At 41.4% G+C, this 19,631-nt stretch overlaps 1 protein-coding gene across 6 annotated transcripts in view; it reads left to right on the top strand.

Moving 5' to 3' along the window:
* tmcc1a (transmembrane and coiled-coil domain family 1a) overlaps positions 1-19,631 on the top strand; it is a 43,941-nt gene that overhangs the window by 8,812 nt on the left and 15,498 nt on the right. Inside the window, exons 3-4 of one of the 6 annotated variants that reach the window (XM_034211002.1) lie at positions 1,088-1,133; positions 2,425-2,711. In XM_034211002.1, coding sequence (XP_034066893.1) covers positions 2,451-2,711 — 261 coding nt within the window. In that variant the 5' untranslated portion in view covers positions 1,088-1,133; positions 2,425-2,450. Of the gene's footprint in view, positions 1-1,087; positions 1,138-1,783; positions 2,712-4,506; positions 4,853-19,631 lie in introns of those variants that run through there. The other 5 variants (XM_034210999.1, XM_034211001.1, XM_034211000.1 and 2 more) reach the window with 5 other exon arrangements.

Here is a 19,631-nt window from a genome sequence, read left to right as displayed (position 1 = left end):
TTCTTGGCAGTGATAGCGTGGCCATTGTGTAAAGACATATGCTACCTGCAAGTAGCTCCATGCTCATTCTTTTGTCTCTGGACGTCGGTTAAAACTGAACAGTCGATTGTATTCTTAGCGAATGAGAAGGAAGCCTGTCACTGGGTTGTTTGCATACATGTGTGCAAGTGAGTGTGTGTCCCTGTCCATCCAACTTTGTGTTATTCTTCATGAGCTGACAGTACAGCTGGAGGAATATACTTTGAGTGTGTAGCTGTCCCTCCCCAGGGCTCCCAATGTTCCTGCCTTGCTTGTTTTGCTGCTCTCAATGGGAGCAGCTATTGATGCTGCAGGGATGCTGGGGCTTCCTGCCTGCCTGTCTGTAGGTGTCTCTCTGAGGAGGTCACTGCTCCACTAATAAGGTTCCTTCCTGAGGAAGACGGCTTGTATGTTGTCAGGTGTCCACTCTGGTTTTGTCACTTCGATTCAGCCAGGCAGCGGGCAAGGCTGCCGGAGGTGAACACGCACGGTGTTCTGTGTTTGTGACGCTGCACTTTGTGACCGTTCTTTCTCTGTAGCGGCTCCCACGCTGTGGAATGATCTGCCCATGCATATCAGACAGGCCTTAACACCGTCTGCTTTTAAACCCACCTCTTCTCCTTAGCGTATTGACATCTAGATTGTTGCTTTTAAATTGTCTATTGTTTTTACTTCTACCTGTTGTATGGTGTGTGAGCTGTGCTGTGTGATTTTGTTTGTATGTTTTTGTTAGTTTATTTGACTGTACAGCACTTTGGTCTGGTCTGGAGATTTGAAAGGGCTTTATAAATAAAGATGTATTGTGTTGTTTCTAGTGCGAAAACGTTTGTCTCTTGATACCTTCACATGATAATAAAGGCGTCCCTTTGGGGATTCGGAATTAGCCCTTAAAGGAACACACACACAAACCGTGCCACTCAATATCACACATCTTCTGTTCCGTGTGCCCAGCAAGTGAACACGATGATTGATAGCAACAGAATGAAATGTCAGTGAATACATTGAAGATTTAAGTCTGAACTCTAAACAGAATCTTTCTTTGGTCTCCATCTATCCACCTTCTTCTCAGGTAATCCACAAGAGTGAGTCACACTAGGCTGAGAGTCAGGCTGATGGTAGGTGGGTTTTTCTTCTTCTGATGTGACTCATTACCTCTTTCCTTCTCTACATCCTTTCCTTTCTTCTACCAGCTACGTGTGTCTTCATCCTTCTCAAGGTTGTTGTTTATTTTCCAAGCTTGTTTTGGACCTGTCTCCTCTTAACCTGTTCCTGTTTTTGTTTTCTTCAGCCTATGTATCTTTATTATTACTTTTTGTTTTGTTACTTCCCATTGTAAAGCGTCCTTGGGTTTCGTGAAAGGCGCTATATAAATTGAAATTATTATTATTATTATTATTATATTAGTTGTCTCTTTGTTTTGTGATCATTGTATCATGCTAGCAAAACTGTAACCAGCTTGTTATCCTTAATCATTTTGTATCTGTTCATGAAACATTGGCCTGATGGGATTTCAAATGATTCAGAGGCCTGGCACAGCTGTCAATGAGGCTGCTTGTCTAATAGCATTTTCAACTGATGATATCGCATCAGGCTCGATTCTCTTTCAATTACTATCACATATTGTTTTGGTACTTAATGCTGTCCGGTCCGCAGACAGATTACTATGCAAATGGTCACGAGTTAAAAATAAATGACTGATTTCATGTCATTAGATCTAGGCATTATTCCAGCCTCTCATAATCCGTCTCCTCTCTCTCTGTGCTAGACCATCATGGCCACTTGTTCCTGAATCAAAGATGCATGCTCCCTCTTTGGACTCATCCCTCTGACCGACACTGAGCCGATGCAACCCTCCATCAGACAGTCCCATCTCCACTTCCACTGTACTCTACTGTTTGTAGTCGTCTCTCCATCAGCCATTGTCCCGGTCTGACCCTCTGCATGTCTTAGAGAGAGAGAGAGAGGGGGGGAAGTGTTAGCTGACTGTTTGATTGGACAATTGCTCCCTGCTATTCATGAGAGTTCAGCAGGGCCACATGCAGCAGGGGGATGACAGTCAAAGGGAGCCAGAGGGGGTGGGCCCCAGTTCTGGTCCTGAGAATGCAGGAGGGTCACAAAGCCCCAGGTTGAAGAGGGCCTCATCCCAGTCAAAGCCCCCCTCTCTCAGTAAGATGAGCCAAAACGCCCGGGAGAGCGTTGGGGTTCTTGGCCAGGGACTGAAACAGCTGTTCCAGCAGCAGCGTAAACGCCTGTCCCTCTCTCGCTCCGCCATCCCATCTTCGTCTTCTTCCTCATCTTCTTCTGTAGTGTCAGCAGGTGGCTCCTCCCCCTCTGCCCACGAGGATGCCTTGGGGTCCTGCTGTCCAGAATCTGACCACCTCTCTGCTCCTGTGATTCCCTCCGCAGCTGGCCAGGGCTCAGGCGCTGCGGCCATGATGAGGCGTGGGACCAGCCTGCAGAGCCGCCGCAGTAAAGGGTCCGGGTCGGGATCTGGGAGCGGAGACCGAGACCCTCTGCTGAGAGGTAGCCCCCAGGCCCGGCACCGCCGCTACACCCACGATCCACAGCATCACATCAGCCGTCCACGCTCCTCTTCCACTACTGACACCACCCCCAGCAGCCCCACACCGGGATACACTGGAGGGGACGTGGTGCTGTCATCAGGGTACCACTCCACGGAGGAGACGGACAGGGTGAGTGACAGCAAGCTGATCGATGTGTCTCTTCTACCCTTTGACTAGTGTCAGGCCTTGTTTGTCAGTGAACTGTTAATCAAAAGCTGAGGTTCACCTTGTTGTCGATGTGACTTTCAATGCTGCTGTATTAGCTTTGAATGCAGAAAGAAAGTCTGCTGGTGTCTGAACTGCGGATGCTGTCAGATATGCATGGTACAGCTTGCTAACAGTTAAGACACATAAGACACTTTCATGCACACAAATACAGTAGACTTGCAATAATCACAACACTACAGCCAATTTTAAAGACAATTTCATTACTTTCGTAAAACATTTGTCAGGCTCACTGAATCACTGCCTGGGGTAAACAGGAGTGATGTTTAAATGTTTGCATACGTGCACCTGTTTATCATTTGAAGTCATACTTGTTTGAAATACATGAGATTGCAATAAAACTAGTTCTCGAAAATCTCAGCCTTTTTTTAGTTTGTTGAGTCCAGATATCATTTATGAAGTTACATGTTCTACAACTTCTGTGTTGGAGTATAATCGTCATGGATTTGTTGGTGTGTATTGGTATTGGTTTGTTAAAACCTCACATCTCTTTACAATCTAATCTTTAACCTCACATTCAGATGTGGAACTATCAAACCACCTGACTTGTGTTTGTTGTGTCTGCCACCAGAGGTCACTGTGAGATCAGCTAACCAGCTGTGCGCTGCACTGGGCTTGGTTCATGTGGAGGTTGTGTTGTCATGAGATCATGATTGTTGCAGGCTAGACTGATCTTTGTGTAGAGGAAATAAGATGTGCCAAGGCAAGGACTCTGTATCAATGTGTCACAGACGATGGTTGTCTATGAATTTCTCTATGAATTTCTCTATGAATTCTCTGTGTGCTAAATTTAAATGACTCCTTCCTTTTCCACAAAATTAAGTATGAATAAAGTATGCTTTAGTCCTATGTGAGTGACCCCACCTGGGATGGGGCGGGGCTGAGATCCAGAAGTCTGTGCTCCTTCAGTCCTGTTGCTATAGACGACCATGAGATAACATGTCTCACACATCTCTATCTATCATCACAGCCACCCTCCACATAGCAACACAGCAATGTCATTCAGGTCATGCAATCATTCGCTGTGGTTACCCCCAAACTTGCAGCCTCGAACTACGCCCTGCTTGGGTTGCCATAGTAACAGCGTGGTTGACCTTGGAGGTGTGTGGAGGTCCTGGGGATGCATAGCTCGTCTAAATATGAGTGTGTACGAGCAGGAATGGGTCTTTTTGTCTTTCCCTTTTTGTTTTTTGTTTCAAAAAGCAACTTCCACCCCCTTGTGCTCCCCTCGACTTTCCTTCCTCTTTCCTTCTCTTGCTCTTCCCTGTACCCCTCCCTATGTCCCTGGAGATAGTTAGTATAGACAATCAGCTGGTCCCTCCTCTCCCATCTCCCCCCCTCCTCCTCCTCCTCCTCCTCCTCCTCCTCTTGCTCTTCTACCACCACTTCTTCCTCACCCCACCCTTTCGGCTTACTGACAGGAAGCAGGAGGCAACCTTGCCCCGACCTAGATGAGTGAGAGCTGAGCACTGGCTGTGTGTGTGATGCATTTTGTATGAAGTGTGTGTGTGTGTGTGTGTGTGTGTGTGTGTGTGTGTGTGTGTGTGTGTGTGTGTGTGTGTGTGTGTGTGTGTGTGTGTGTGTGTGTGTGTGTGTGTGTGTGTGTGTACTCTAAATCATTTGTGCATTGTAAGCCATGTGGTGTGAGCATCTTGTCTGAGTGAGTGTGTCTGAGAGACAGAGCTCAGGGGATCACTGTGAATACGAGTACAAGGCAACGCAGTTGAGCTTTCTTTATCTCTCTGCTTGCTCTCCCTCCTTTTTTCCTCTCCGTCTCCCTCTTTTCTCTCTCTCTCCTCACTTGTGTTTGCATAGTAGACAAAAGCGGTGTGGACTAGAAGAGTGTGTGCTCATGGATGTTTGGAGAGGAGGGTAGCCTGTGTACCTTCAGTATGTGTGTGTGTTTGAATGCAGACTGTACTGTATGTGAGGTTGTGTGTACTTTGTGGGGACAGTGCGGGACAGGAGAACAGGGGCTCCAGCTGTGAGTGCGTCAGTCAGTAAGGATGGTGCAGCGCTTCAGCCTTCGTAGACAGGACTCAAAGGTAAGCTTATAAACACAAAAGCTTGTTTAGTTGTTAAAAGCCTGTCTGTGTCGTCCCATCTTTACGATGCAGCTCCATTCATGGTTAAAGGCTCAGTTGTCTGAGATCTTTGCTGCTGGCAAAGCCCCGTGTGGTGGTTATTATCCTCCAGCTAATTGGTACTGTGGCAATAGTTTGTGTTTCTGTGCTTGAGACGTGCTTGTTAAGGACAGCAGTCAAAGTGTTAAAGACCGATTGATTTGTCAGCTTCAGAAACAATGTACTCTAATATATCTGCCAGAATAAATCATTGTTTAGTCTGTAACTTTGTGTTAGCTTCATTCACTTGATAGTTTGATCCCTACAGTAACTGAGTGGTCTGTCTTTGGACTTTATCTCAACTCTTGTTAAACAGTAACTTCAGCTACAGCAGTAAAAGCGGCAGGCTAGAGCTTGACTAGAGCCGTCGCCAAGGGGTGTAATGATTTGTAAATATTATGTTTGATTATTGCTGATTGGAGAGCATTTTGACTCCTTTGCAATAACAGGCTAGTTTATTGTGCTCTACAACTGTCCATGAGTTTGATGTATCCCTCGGTGGTAGTGCTGTTAAAGAGAGTAGAGGGGCTGTATTGAGAACTCAGCATAATGTCTGTTTACAGCCCGCTGTATTGCAGCTGGTGCTCAGCCTGTGGAATTAATTACAATTAGCTGCTAATTAATCGATTGACTGACTACACTCACTGTTCCTCTTCAGCTCTGGTTAGTGCTGCTGGTGAATGTTCAAATGCCTGGAAGCATCATGATGAACATGGGCAGAGGAACAGTCTCACTTTCAGAGTGGAAGGTCTGCTCCCAGACTGATGGAGATCGATCTAGTCTTCCCTCTTTTCTCAGAGGAGTGGAAAGATAAAACAGGTCTAAAAACAGAAGGAGAAACTGAAGGGCTGCAAGGTGCAACATGTTTATTGTAAGAGAGGAAGACAGGCAGGAAAGAATCGGGGAGTACGCTCTCGTGGGATATGAGCTCCTGGGTTGACATGAAACAGAAGCCAAGCCTCGAGGCGAGTCCTCTCACACCATAGAAGATGTGCGTGTGAGAGAGACTGAAGCTGTGAGTGTCTTTGGAGAACATATCTCCTGCAGGGCTCTGTCTGCAAAGGTTCACTGACCTTGGATAGATGACCCAGTGTATTTACCCCCAGGCAGCATCTCCACATGTCCACCTGTCTTCCTGCTCATCTTTTGTCTTCCTTTGTCTCTCAGCATATTTTAGTTTTCATGTCAGAGAAAGCATCCCGCCATCTGCTGCATTATTTCCCAAAACATCTCAGAACAAAATGCCTCAACACAATGCAGACCAGTAGAGCTGGAATCGTGCTGTATGTAGACCTAATATGAAAACACTCTCAGCAGTGTGGTTTATATATAAAAGGTATATATTATTTATTTTGAGCTAGGTATCTTATGCAGTGTAGTTCATATTCACATGCCACATTTACCTCATCTTGCCACATTCTCCTAATAGATCAAAAAAAGTCAGAGAAGAATAAATCTTTGTTAGTTAGTACGTCATTTGTTTAGAAAAATATAGTAAAACCCCTGGAATAGGGTCTTGTGTCCTAAGTTAATTTATTGTGTTATTTCTACCTCAGTTTAATCAAATTTAGAATCTTGTGCTTTTCATTATGCTTGACCTTAGAGAAGGAAAGAGTTCAATCATGCTAACGATAAAAAAACTGGTTAGATTATTAATTATCAGTAACATATGAGCTCACATTATTTAAAAGAACCAAGAGAAGTGTTGTAATGCATCATAAGGTAACAGAGTAGAGTATTTAGCAGTTTCACTTGACTTTTCCGTCTGTTTTTGGGAGGAGGAGACGACCTATGCGGAAACTGCTTTCTTCAGTTTGTCCCGTAATCCATTTGTTTAGAGTGTTTGAGCCGTCTGGATAATACAGCTCTGGATAAAACACTTCTGAAGAATGAACACTGAAGGCATCTTAATGAGAGAAACTGTCTACAATTGCAGCAAAGGTGGTGAAGACAAAAACGTCCATCAAACGTGATCGTCCTCTATTTCACGTCATCACCAAACTCTATTCTTTTGATTGAAGGAGTAGCAGATAAATCTACATATTAAGTGTTGAATAAAACACCATTTCTGTTCAAACTCCTGTTTCGACACCCTTTTTAAAAGCCACGTTTTGTTTGAGGGATTTGTAGGTTCCCAGGAAGAATAGTCGTTTCTGCCCTAATTATCTATGTTGTGTACTGTCAGTATTTAAATCATACAATTATAATGTACTTAAAGGCTGCTATTAATAGGATTTCTTACATGCAGAAATGATTCCTCTATATTCGGAAATGCAGATTCATTAGGAAAGAAGTGTTCCTTTTTCTTGTAGTCCACCTTTCCTGTGCTGTAGAGAGCAGTAAGGAGCAGTGGGTGGTAACAGATATCACCTGGTCCCCTGAGGCTTGTTCTGTCCCTCTATTTTTAACATCCTCATCATTGCTCTCTCATCATCATCATCATCATCATCATCATCATCTCTCACCTCCCCAGGCTACTGGCTCTGTGTTGACGAAAGCTTGTGTGCCATTTTGCTGCTCATCTTGAAATGATGCTTGTGTCATTTAAACAACTGTAAAAGACGAACAAGGTATTGTACTGGTTGTACATAATTTAAATGATGTACAACCAGATGCATATGATAACTACCAGGTTCTATCAAAGCACTTCCACTGCAGTTCCATCCAGCCTCAGTAAACACAGTCACAGGAGCAGTCAAACCTGTGTATAATCAAACAACCGAGTTTCGATTGACTTCCAGCAGCCATGGGGATGATGAAGCATGTGCTGTCAGTCGCCACCGGAGATGATGTCACTCCACAAATGTTTGCCAACTACCAGCCCGTAGCTAATTGTTTGGCCAGCGCTGTGCATGTGTGAGAGTTGCCGGTATCACTGAAACATCATGACTCACCGGTTTAAAGTAGTCAACAATAACTATGAGATCCTATAACAGTGTTTCAGTCAATTGAAGAAGTAACATAAAGCCCTATGTGCACTGTTTCCCTCCTGCTGTGTAATCTTTCCCTCTTTCCTGTCCTCTCTGTTTTATCCCTTTTAGTCATTGGCCCTTCCTGTCTTTTCTCTCTTCTCTTTTATCACTAAGCTCAAACAAACAAAATACTCCTCTCTCTATTTGGCCTTTTTCTAAAACGAGTGTAAATATCACCTTGCCTGCTTATTTCCTGTCCACTAAATCAATAGTGTATACATGTGTGGATGTATGTGTGGCAAGGAGGCAGTCATTGATCAGAAGAACAAGTAAGTTCGACTTGGTCATTATGGGGAAAAGAACACCTTCATGCCGATCTAGATCCCTCCGCTTCGCGTCGGGCTTCTGATCAGCCTGTCGGTGTTCTTTTCCCCATAATGACCGCGTCGCTGCACATTATCCCGCTTATTACATGGCCACATTCTCAACAAAGTAACGTTATGACTTCCAATATTAATTGAAATGCTTTTATGGATTTAGAAAATGATTTTATTGATTTAAAAAATAGTTGTATGTATTGATTTAAATTGACATGCATCCGCTAAGAAAAATAGTCCGTTGTTACCGTTTGAACTAACGTAGCAACGGCAGGAACTGCTTCGATTGCGTTTTTGAGGAGCTTTTTGATTACAGATTTGAAAACATCGCCGCTTGCTTTAAAAGTAGCACAATTCATTATGTCAAACCTTGGAAAGTATCTAGATATCCCTGCCCTAAAGCCAAAGTAACTGCACACTGAATAGGTGTCGCCGTTTGATGTCTAGTCTAGACCGCTGCGTAAAAAGGAGGGTTTCTGCCCGTTACTTCTCCGCTGTTTTCTTGTCCCTCTTGTCTTTTTCTTTTCTTCACTGGGGACTCATCAGCCACTAACCATTCCTCCAAATTACTGTGCTCTCCAAATATTTTAAAATTAATGTTAAAATCCTCCATGTTGCTATCACACGATAGCAGAAAACTAAAGACAATCAGACAGTTTGCTTGCTTTTCAAACTGTTACATTTGAAAAACAGTTAGAGCGTCTCTTGTCAGTTTGAAAAGCCAATGGTAGGAACTGCTTGCGTTTTTGAGGAGCTTTTTGATTACAGATTTGAAAACATCGCTCCTTGTTTTAAAAGTAGCACAATTCATGATGTCAAACCTTGGAAAGTATCTAGATATCCCTGCCCTAATCAGTAGCGTGGCGTGGGGAAAAATGTAGGGGAAGTATGGAAGCAAACAAGAGACAGAAGTATTTGAATTTTATTAGACACCGAATTTATAGCATTGAAAATAATTACTTTGAAAATCATGTATCTGAATGTTTTTGCTCCGAATTTACCTATGTGAAATACAAATGTAAAAATTCAAGTGAAAAAAATTCGAATGTTCAAATTCAGATCCCAAAAATTCGACGTCAAAAAATTCGATGTCAAAAAATTCGGTGTATAAAATTCGATGTCCAAAATTGCGATGCAGCATCATCCGGGCTACTCAGACAGGATAAGCAATCGAGCCCTAATGCAATCAAACTGACTTGGTCTATCAGAGCACGGCTTTGTCAGTCATGTGATCACAACAACCCGGGAGAAAAATGACGGAGAACAGCGGGGCTCGCCGCTCGGGTAAGCAGTCAGTTTGTGCTCTTTATCTTACAAGCAGTGAGGGCTCGACAGCATTTGTATCTTACATTAGCTAAATGAGTGAAGTAGCCTTGTGCCTTGCTGTTAGCAAGCTCCGTAGTTATCATTAACTGAAGTGAATCACAACGTTACCGTGTCCTTTTGTGTGTGTGTGGGGGGGGGGGGGGGGGGGTGGGGTGGGGTGGGGGGGACGGTTTGCAAAGTAACGTAACGATCACTTCGGTTAGATAAGTCAAGTAGACCATGCTACACTATACGAAATACTCTCTTACAAAAGCCCTGCATTTAAACATGTTAATGTTACTTTAGTAAAAGTATGCTAGTATAATTAGGAAAGTGTTGTTAGAGTATTTAAAGTAGACACAAGTTATACTATTATATTATATCATTTGATTTATTGTTATTACCGATGCACGAGTTGACTTAACTGTTGTAGTTGGAGCTCATTTTGAACAATGAGCTAACTAATTATTACTTTCATAATGGTGTAATGTGCCGACTATTTTCTACATTAATAGATGAAGGTCTGGTTTGTTCAAACTCTCAAAATAGTAGGACCAGAGCCCGAGAGACTCTAGGGCTCTGAGTAGGACATGCTGTCATAATTACCCAGAGTCCGAAGTGACACCTTTACAATGTTAAAGCTGTTAGATAAATGTAGTGACGTAAAAACTAAAGTATTCAAGATAGTGTAGTGGAAAAGAGATAATGTTTTTTTTTTTTTTTTTTAAATGTTACCAAAACAAAATCTCTTGTTTTGGACTGACAGTAATGATTCAAGAAATAGTAGATAAATAAATACACACACATCAATGTGTTGTGGATGTAACACAACACATGGTGCTCTTACCTGTGATGCCTCCTCCAAACATTATAACCAGACTGTATCATTCAAACTATAAGTAACAGTTCTAGCTACTTGACTTCAGACAAACAATTCAAAAGACAAAATCAACACAATTTATTGAAAGACCAATCTTTATTTCTCTCCTTTTGTTTGTGTTATTAAACCCTGTCAATCTAAAAAACTGAGCAACTCAACAGTTAACTTTATATTTCTTATTGTCCAAAGCATCTATTACACTATTTGTTCCCCTCTCATATTCACAGGATGGATGATTAGAGACTTTGGGGGAAACCTCAGCTTTATGAACGTCCTGTCTGTTGCTTTGACCGGAGAGGGCTGAGGGTCTTTCTGAAGTGAAATGTGAACTTTTAGTTCACATTTCAATCAATTGTATTTGCACTCCTTTTGTCCGTTATTCTTACTGAAAATGTTAGATTACACATTCACATCTGACTGAAGATTGGTACCATTTATTTATGACGTTCCAAACTCGGCGGCACAAGGGATGTGAAGCTCAAAGTGAGGCAAATGCATTTGATCAGCTGACTTTTTTTTTGCCAAACTTTATAGGCCTGACAATCACACTGTCTCTGAGGTGCAACGTAAAACACAAAACAACACAAATGAAGTTCCCGTTAGACTACAAAACTAGTCAGTGTGCAGGTCTTTGTGTTACAATACAAGTGTCTCTTAGTGAATGTCCTGTACTGCTCTTAAATCTCATAACATCAGCTTCTCCTTTCCCTCTTGGATGTTCTTCTGGACCCTCAGAGAAAGAGAACATGGTGAAGCAGTCCTGTCTCTCAGGCATGTCCTTTCCTAACAGAAATATCAAAAAACATATTATTGCAGAGCAAGTGTGTTATTTAAGATAGGTGTGTTTGTTTGTTCATAAATATAATGATTTTTTTATTTGAATTTGTTTTTTAAATCCAACAGTGTACTGCAAAGATAATCAGATTATGAATAAACCGTTCTAAATGCATCAACATTGAAATAAATGTATTATTAAAATAATATTTAACTGTTATCAAAACTTAGTGCAACTGTGGAAGCTTAAAGGGTCGCAGCTCTCACTATGTGATGTTGCTTGGTAAAATGTAAATGTAACCTTTTGCTAATAAAGTCCACTCAACATCACTGATGTGTAGGTGATCTAGTATTCAGTCATGTTTAATGGCATGTATATCAGTGTATTAGAGTCATTACTTTATGCATTCTTTGTAAAGCATGAAAAAGGTGTACCTTGGAATCCGTGCTGAAGTTCTCTGCTGCTAGGACTCCAGATCTGTCTCTCCTCCTCTGGTCCAGCCTGTCTGGATCACCTTAAGGACACTTTGAACAAACAGATGTAAAGTTACATGCGTGGGTTACAGACTTCTTTCCATGCAAACAACTTTTTATCTTCTTTTAAAAACAGGTCATAATCTTATTGTTATACTTCAGAAATGGCTGGATATCACAGTCCTTATACTGTATCAGTTTGATTGAGTATTATTGTGTAGGTCCTTTTTATTTTACTGTTACTTTGGATGAGGTTTTCATGAGTCAGTCAAATTAATTTGTTTTCAAATGCCATATTCATATGCATCACACACGTAAGGGTAAGACACAAACCTATTGAACAAATGCAATGCAATGGATAAGCTTAATTTCCACTGAAGTCACAGATAACGTCATATATCATATTTAAACAAATCATTTCCTTGTCACTAAAGCATTGACTACGCTATTCATCGTCCTTAAATGCAGGAATTAAGTTACATGTTCTGTTCTACAGCCACGATGAGGCTGTTTCTCAAGTGTGAGGATAATACAATTAAAAGAGGCATTGGTAATAATATTAAAAACAACAATGTTTGGGTCGTTCGTCGGATAGGCGGTTAGCTGCAATAAATAACTCCAGTTCAACAAACCATATTACAATATCTAAGGGAGCGTTATTATCTTGAAATGTGACGTTCATATTTTAAAGATACACATATTTCATTGTGAGGTTGATTTAATATACACTAAGCCTCTCTTCAACAATACGTTGACGTTAGCTAGTCTATTTTATGCTATAGTAGAGCATAGCGAATTTAAATGAACCTTAACAATGCATACAGTAACCTAAATAGCAAACTAACTATCTAACGTACAAGGATGACCTTATTTTAGCAACCTCGCACAGAAGCCTTTTGGTATATAGTAGCATCCCACTTAATGTTTTACACTCTTGGATGCTACGCATAGCATCGTTAGCACAGATGGAGCTACGATTGCTCAAATGCTACCCCAACTCTAAACATTCATTAACGTTAGCTTAATAAAAACACCAGTAACATAAAGTACGCAGGGTTGACTTACCGAAGAAACTGCATTCATGGACGGTCTGTTTCAACCGCAGATAAATCCTATATTTGCATGACGAATAGTCCACCAGGAACCAACACAACAAACACGGCAGAGTTCAAGTAGTGTTCTCCTCATGAGCTGAGCCGCTGTAGCATCACGGAGCTAACGGAGCTAGCAGAGAGGAGCTAGGAGCAGCAGTCCCGTTGTCATGAAGGGGGAATCTAACTATATACAGAATATGTTTTTGTAGATCCAGGCTAGAAACATGTTCATTTTCTGATGTTAAGTTGGACATTTTAACAAAGGGTCTACGGGAATTGCTCCCATCTGCATCCATCGCCTACAGTTTGCAGCATTGGGCTTCACCGCACTGTCCCGGGGTTTGCCGCTTGGCTCTGATAGGCCAGAAGTCGGTTTGATTGCATTAGGGCTCGATTGCTTATCCTGTCTGAGTAGCCCGGATGAGGCTGCATCGCAATTTTTGACGTCGAATTTTACACACCGAATTTTTTTACATCGAATTTTAAACACCAAAATATTTGACGTCGAATTTTTTTCACTTGAATTTTTGGGATCTGAATTTGAACATTCGAATTTTTTTAACTTGAATTTTTACAATTTTATTTCACATAGGTAAATTCGGATCAAAAAAAATTCAGATTCATGATTTTCAAAGTAATTATTTTCAATGCTATAAATTCGGTGTCTAATAAAATTCAAATACTTCTGTCTCTTGTTTGCTTCCATAGGGAAGCCCATTTTTTTTTGGGGGGGGGTGGTCAATAACGTAACCAGATGAGTGATTACAGCGCCCGGTATCATTTTACACACATTTGTATCACACAGATGCAGGACTTGCACACGCCTGTTATCTAACCGAAAGGTCCGCACGCACTCTCCAGCTGAAACTCTCCTTATTAATTTAATGCAGACAATCACACAATCTATGTGATTTTTGGATTTACCGTGCCCCTCAATTGCCCGTGACAGGTCGATGAATCCTGAAGTTGCCCAAGGATTGTTCAGGGAGCACGAATCCTTGTCAAAAAGAAGACATGGCCAGCAAAATAGACGCTGAAGTTTAGCGCTTCCAGTTAGCCACTCCGTGCGGATATAATTATCCTCATTGAACGTCCGATTCTCTCCCTTTTTCCTCTGTGTACACCATAGACTGGTGTACACACAGCTCGAGTGCGGGCATTGGCCTGTCATCTGATTTAATTTTCAGTTGCTGCTGTAGCGGAAGTTTAGTAAAGTTATGTTTGATTAAGTACGCCAAATCTCCACCCTCCATAATGCTTCATTTGCTTGATAATTTCTAACGGCGGTGATGACAGCAGTATTAAAACTGATGTTGATGTGATTTGATTGGATGGCGGCTGGCTTCCCTTGGCATGGCCCTGACCAATCACAGGTTGGCAGGGGCATCACGTGGGCCTCATCTGATTGGTCAATCCCTCAATTTTTTTTCACCAAGGGAAGCCAGATTCGGCTGGCCTCCTCTCGCAACAGTGAGTGCAATCTACTGTTTCACCATAACATCTAGAGGGGCGCTGTTTGTTTCACTCTTTGTAAAATACTCAATGAGAATGGGGGAGAGACGGGCCGGCAGCAACACACAGCAAAGGAGAATTATCGAAACAAAACAAAGTGTTTTTATTTATTTATTTAAATTATAACTACAATCCGAAAAAACAGGGGAAGCCTGGCTTCCCTTGGCTTCCGGGAGAAAACGCCACTGGCCCAAATGACAAAGTAACTGGCAACTGAATATGTGTCGCCGTTTGATGTCTATGTCTGGACCGCTGCGTAAAAAGGACGGTTTCTGCCCCGTTACTTCTGCGCTGTTTTTCATGTCCCAGTTCGAAAAGCAAACTGCATGCAGTTTGCTTTTCGGCCCAACTGTATACAGTTAAATCGACCGGACTTCTTTCTGAAGATGTGAGCGTCCTTAACAACGGTCAATAAGTCCTTGACAGCGGTCTGTCTGTTCGGTATTAACAACGTGTCACGTGTTCTGAATTGACCAATCAGAATCGAGTATTCAACTAAGCCATGTAATAAACACTATTATCGACTGTGATTCAAACACAATGGATCTCCTGACCTGGCACTTTATTCTCTCTTGTTCTCTGCTTTTATCTTACATTACGTGTCTGTCAAATGAACAAAGGGGTTAGGCCACCATGGCAGATCTCAATATTATTATTGTTATTCAAAATCCAATGGCAGCACGGACATAATAGTTCTTGTATCTGTTGGTCTTGCATCTTCTTGACACAAGATAGATGGCCATTAAATGATTTCCAAAAATCTATTTGTGCAAACAAAATGTTCTTCTCAAATGTATCCTCCTAACTAAGTGAAGGTAGTGGAGAGCGGTCTTTAAGCTTCTACACTATTGTAAAGTTATTCTTACAGTTGTATTGGCGAGGGGTTCAGGAGGTGGAAGTGAATGATTCACTGATTAATTAATAATGAAACTGTGCTTTGGATATATTAATTATTGTAGACATCGTTGGTGGTTCATAGTAGTCTAAAGTGCCTTCCTGAGGGAAGCAATTCAATAGATGAGATTGGTCATTTGTCAAGAGCTTTTAATGTGTGAACGCAAACTTTCCCAAAAGACACGGCTAAAAGACGAGATACTTTCCACCAGATTCGTTGTACAACATTAGAAGTATATCCTGGCTCACACGGAGTCACTTAACTTCCTGTTTAGTGTTGCTTTAAAACATATGTGTTATAAGGGTTGAATGATATAGGATTAAAAAAAGAAAAAAGCTAACCATCACTAAACTGAAGACTGACTAGTGTTTGGCGTAATGACGTTAAGCTGTATCATTAACCAGTTGGTAATAGTAGGGTATTTACTGACGTATTAAAAAGTTCAAATGTCTTCAGTATTAAATATTTTTGACAAGGATAATCGTGATGATCATTTTTTATATTGACTGATTTCTAGTGTGTTTTCTATAGTCTCAGGCTTTAAGTTGCTATCATTATAAACTAACTAGTTAAACCAACTATCCATTTCAACAGGGTACCCTATGGATGATAGGGGTTGACATGAGCCTGGTGTAATGTTTAGTGGATATGACCATTTATTTCTCACAGCCTGCCTCTCATCTGTGTCCAGTGCTCAGCAGAGCAGGTTGCCCATCTCCATGGTAACAGGGTAATGTTCAAAGAGGGCTGTAGCAGCTTTACTGAGCTGAATGCTCTCGAGTTCAACGTCTGATCTTGAGCCACCTCATTCGCCTCTCTGGTGGAAAACTAACCTCTTAAAATGTGGGACAAGTGTCATCTAAGCAATTCGCCAAATATGCTGACTTTGTTTTAAATACTGTTTGTTCTAAACCTTGCAAGTAAGCTTTTTATTTTTGTCAAATATTTCTAGAGCTACACAGGAGATGTGTTAGAATGGCACCCCACCGCTTAGATCTCATTGCCAAAGAGACGTTGTTTCCTGCTCCTTTACAAATAATTGTAAATTGTGCGCGGGTATGCGTTCGTATGCATCATGTGCATGAGTGTCTTTGTGTGTGTGTGAACTCTCCACCCAACTGTTAGTGCTCCCTTTGAAGTGTAGCCCCAGCCTGTTTAATTAGGCTGTTGAATATTCATATGCGATTATTCATATAGGCCAACGCCCATATCCAGTTCTGCTAGCTATTAGCATTCAACAGAGGGAACACGTTTAAGCTACCACAAGCACACACACACTTTCTAACTTGCAAAACTAGCTGATTTGTGCGTGAAACAATTAAGGCGAGTGGGAAGGTGTGAACGGACTAAGAAAATAAATGGGGGAATTAGGTGGTGGAATTTTTGAAAGATAAATATGTGTGTTGATAAGCAAGATGGACAGTCATGTTGAAAGAGAGAGGGATAAAGGGTGTACGTTTAAAGCCTCTTCTTCCCTTTAGGCAGTTTTTATTGGTTTCTAATCTTGGTCTGAAAGAGGAAGGAGTCTGCTGTCGCTCTGTGTCCCTGCTGCTATTTATAGACAGATGTCTGAACCAGTGCGGGTCAAGTTGACTTTTCAAGGGCATTCAAATGGATTCATATATTTTAAAGACAGATAGACTAATATTCCACCACTTGAGAAGCAGATCTAAATCTTACTACTGATAAGTGATGAAGGAAATGCATGCAGTCATGTTAATTAAAGGTACATTACATTGATTTACAACATATACTTTAACTGGTGATTAGTTATTATATGAGTGTGGCACTTTAATCTTTAATGAATATTTGTAAGTTTATTGTGTGTCATGTCGGCTGTGGTGAGTCACTATGGGTCATTCTTTGTGTATTTATTTTTGGCCTGCAGCTGGTCCTTCCTCTTTGGGCTGGTGTGTGTTAGTGTGTGAAAGAGGACATTGGTGTGGGCATGCACGTGTTTTCTCAGCCGTTGCAGAATTGCCACATACTTGGTCAGTCACTGAGGATGTTCTGCTCACCCTTAACCCACATGTCTGTTCCTCAGTCACTGTCCTCTAGCTAGATTAATTTCTACAGTCTACATTGTTTGCTTTGACCCAAGCAACTGTCAGTTTTAAGAATTACTTCCTTGACTTGTTATTAAAAAAACACCATAGTGCACCTCCTAATGACAAAGTGATGCTTGGGTTTCTGTGCTTTGTTATGAGAGGTTAGTAGATTGTTTGCAAAAGGAAATTGCCCCTTCTGAGAGAGGGAGAGCTGAGAAACAGGCAGACACACTCAGACAGGACACACACTGCATCCCTGCCACTCCCTTCTCAGTCCATATCATTTGTGTGATTCTGATGAATAATGGATGAGGCCATAGATTGCTGAGCTCAGCTCTGCTCCACTGACCCACTTAGAAACATGCACATACACAATCCAAATTTGATCATAACCTCTGGGGAAATATTGTCATATTTTGTCTCCATTTATAACCGGTTCCAACTCTCTCATTCTCATGTGTGTCAGCCAGTAGGAATCCTAGGAATCTTTCTTCTTTTTCACTGTTTGAATCCCATCGGAAAGGGTCACCTTCCCACTGAAATAGCACCTCTATAATACTGAAACAACAGTGGCAGTGTGTTTGTTTTTGTTCAGGCAAATAATCCAGTTGTTTGAAAATGTTCCATCTGAAATAATAAATCATCACAAACATGCTTTTTCACCATGCTGACATAGACTTACATATTTCATGACTTTTCCTAATCTCTTCTGACAATCTCCTGTATTGAATTATTATATAACCTCGTTTTCCACCCCCTCTTTTGCCGTGTCTCCTGTTCATCTCCTTGGCATATCTTTCCTTCCTCCCTGTTCTCAGTACCTGTGTGCCTTGCTGTGACTGCCACATCAGGTCTGAGTTGTGTTACGTAAATTGCTGCATGTCCGTAGGAGGAGAGACAAATGCAATAAAAATAGGGTTATTGAAAGGAAACTTGTAATGAAATGTGCAATAAAAACACTGACCTGCAATGTAGAGAATGTTCTATATAGCAGAGGACACACATTGTGTTGCAGTTTATGTTCTAGCTCCCCCTTGTGGATAAAGGCTTTCCTTCGTTGTTATATTCATATAGGCAGTAGTTGATTATGATATACATTGATCATAACACTCTGTTTTGATAGTACACAAATCCACGTTCAGCCTTGGAATAGCAAATCACCAAGCCTTGTACAAGGGAATATCTTATTGACTGTTAGGATTGTATATAATTGGATGTAGATGTGTTTACCTTCTGGGTTGAGTTTGCATCAGACATGGAGGTGCTGCTTTCAGTTTGATCTGAATGAGAATTACCTCTACGTTTTTTTTTAAAATAACAGCTGACAAGCGCTGATGAGAACTTCCTATCAGCGAAATGACACATCCTATTATCTGTCCTCCTGTTTTGAAGTAGCTTACTAGTGGCCGAATTAAAACAGTGACTCCTTGCTAAAACTTCACAAACAGTACCCAGGCCTCTGACTATTACAAAAGGTTGTTTTAAAGTGGATAGCAAGGTCAACTCAGGGTCACAATGAGTGGTATGGGGTCACGTGGAGAAAACAAATAAAGCTGAGAAAGGGCCAGCCCAAATAATCTTTCAGGGCCAAAAAGCTGGCACTGTTTGTTCTGGATTTGTCATCTTCCTGCTGATGAATAGGCTGGCAGTGTGTGTGGGACTGCATACTGCCCATTGGTACTCTGGGTATTGTAATGCTGCAGCCAGACAAACACACATTTGGGCAAGTGCCCTTTCTGTTTCAATGTTGTATAACCAGAATGGGCTGAGTACAAACAGATCAAAATGACAACATAGATGTTGCAGTGCCTGATGGGATGGGCGCTGGATCAGAAAACACAGAATAAGAACAGCAGCTTCAAATCTTTTATACGGTTCTTACTCAGTTATTTGGTGATTTATCTGTTCTTACTGAGTATAAACAGAGGCAGCTCCAACTAACAGCAACCGCCACCAATGGAGAGATTTTGTTTTTGCCCACGTACCCACTCTGTTTCTCTTCATATTATCATATTCATATTCACTGCTTTGTTGTACATACTGTACACACACATTGTTTTACCCTGTGTACCAACACTGGCTTTGTCTCTTACAATATCACACCTGCACATTCATACTCTTACATATACAGGAGAAACAGGAACATTTTCTACATAACGACCCAACAATTTTTCGACATAATTAAATACTTACCACACGTATACTGCACGTAAAAAAAGTCTAAATGATCTCAAGTGATAATGGGCCAAGTTATTTCTATGTCTAGCTCTACTGGGGGTATTCAGTTTATTCTTCCTAAAGGTACAGCAGTTGTGCTTCATTTACTTTCAGAGGTTCACTTTATACTGTACTTAGCAAACTGTAGCAAACCCTCATACAGTTCAACACTGATCTGTAAGCAGCGGCACTTTTCATAGATCTGCTGTAAGG

The sequence above is a fragment of the Gymnodraco acuticeps genome, unplaced genomic scaffold (assembly GCF_902827175.1).
Source record: "Gymnodraco acuticeps unplaced genomic scaffold, fGymAcu1.1, whole genome shotgun sequence".
Classification (NCBI taxonomy): domain Eukaryota; kingdom Metazoa; phylum Chordata; class Actinopteri; order Perciformes; family Bathydraconidae; genus Gymnodraco; species Gymnodraco acuticeps.
This window is presented reverse-complemented; position numbering and strand designations above follow the sequence as displayed.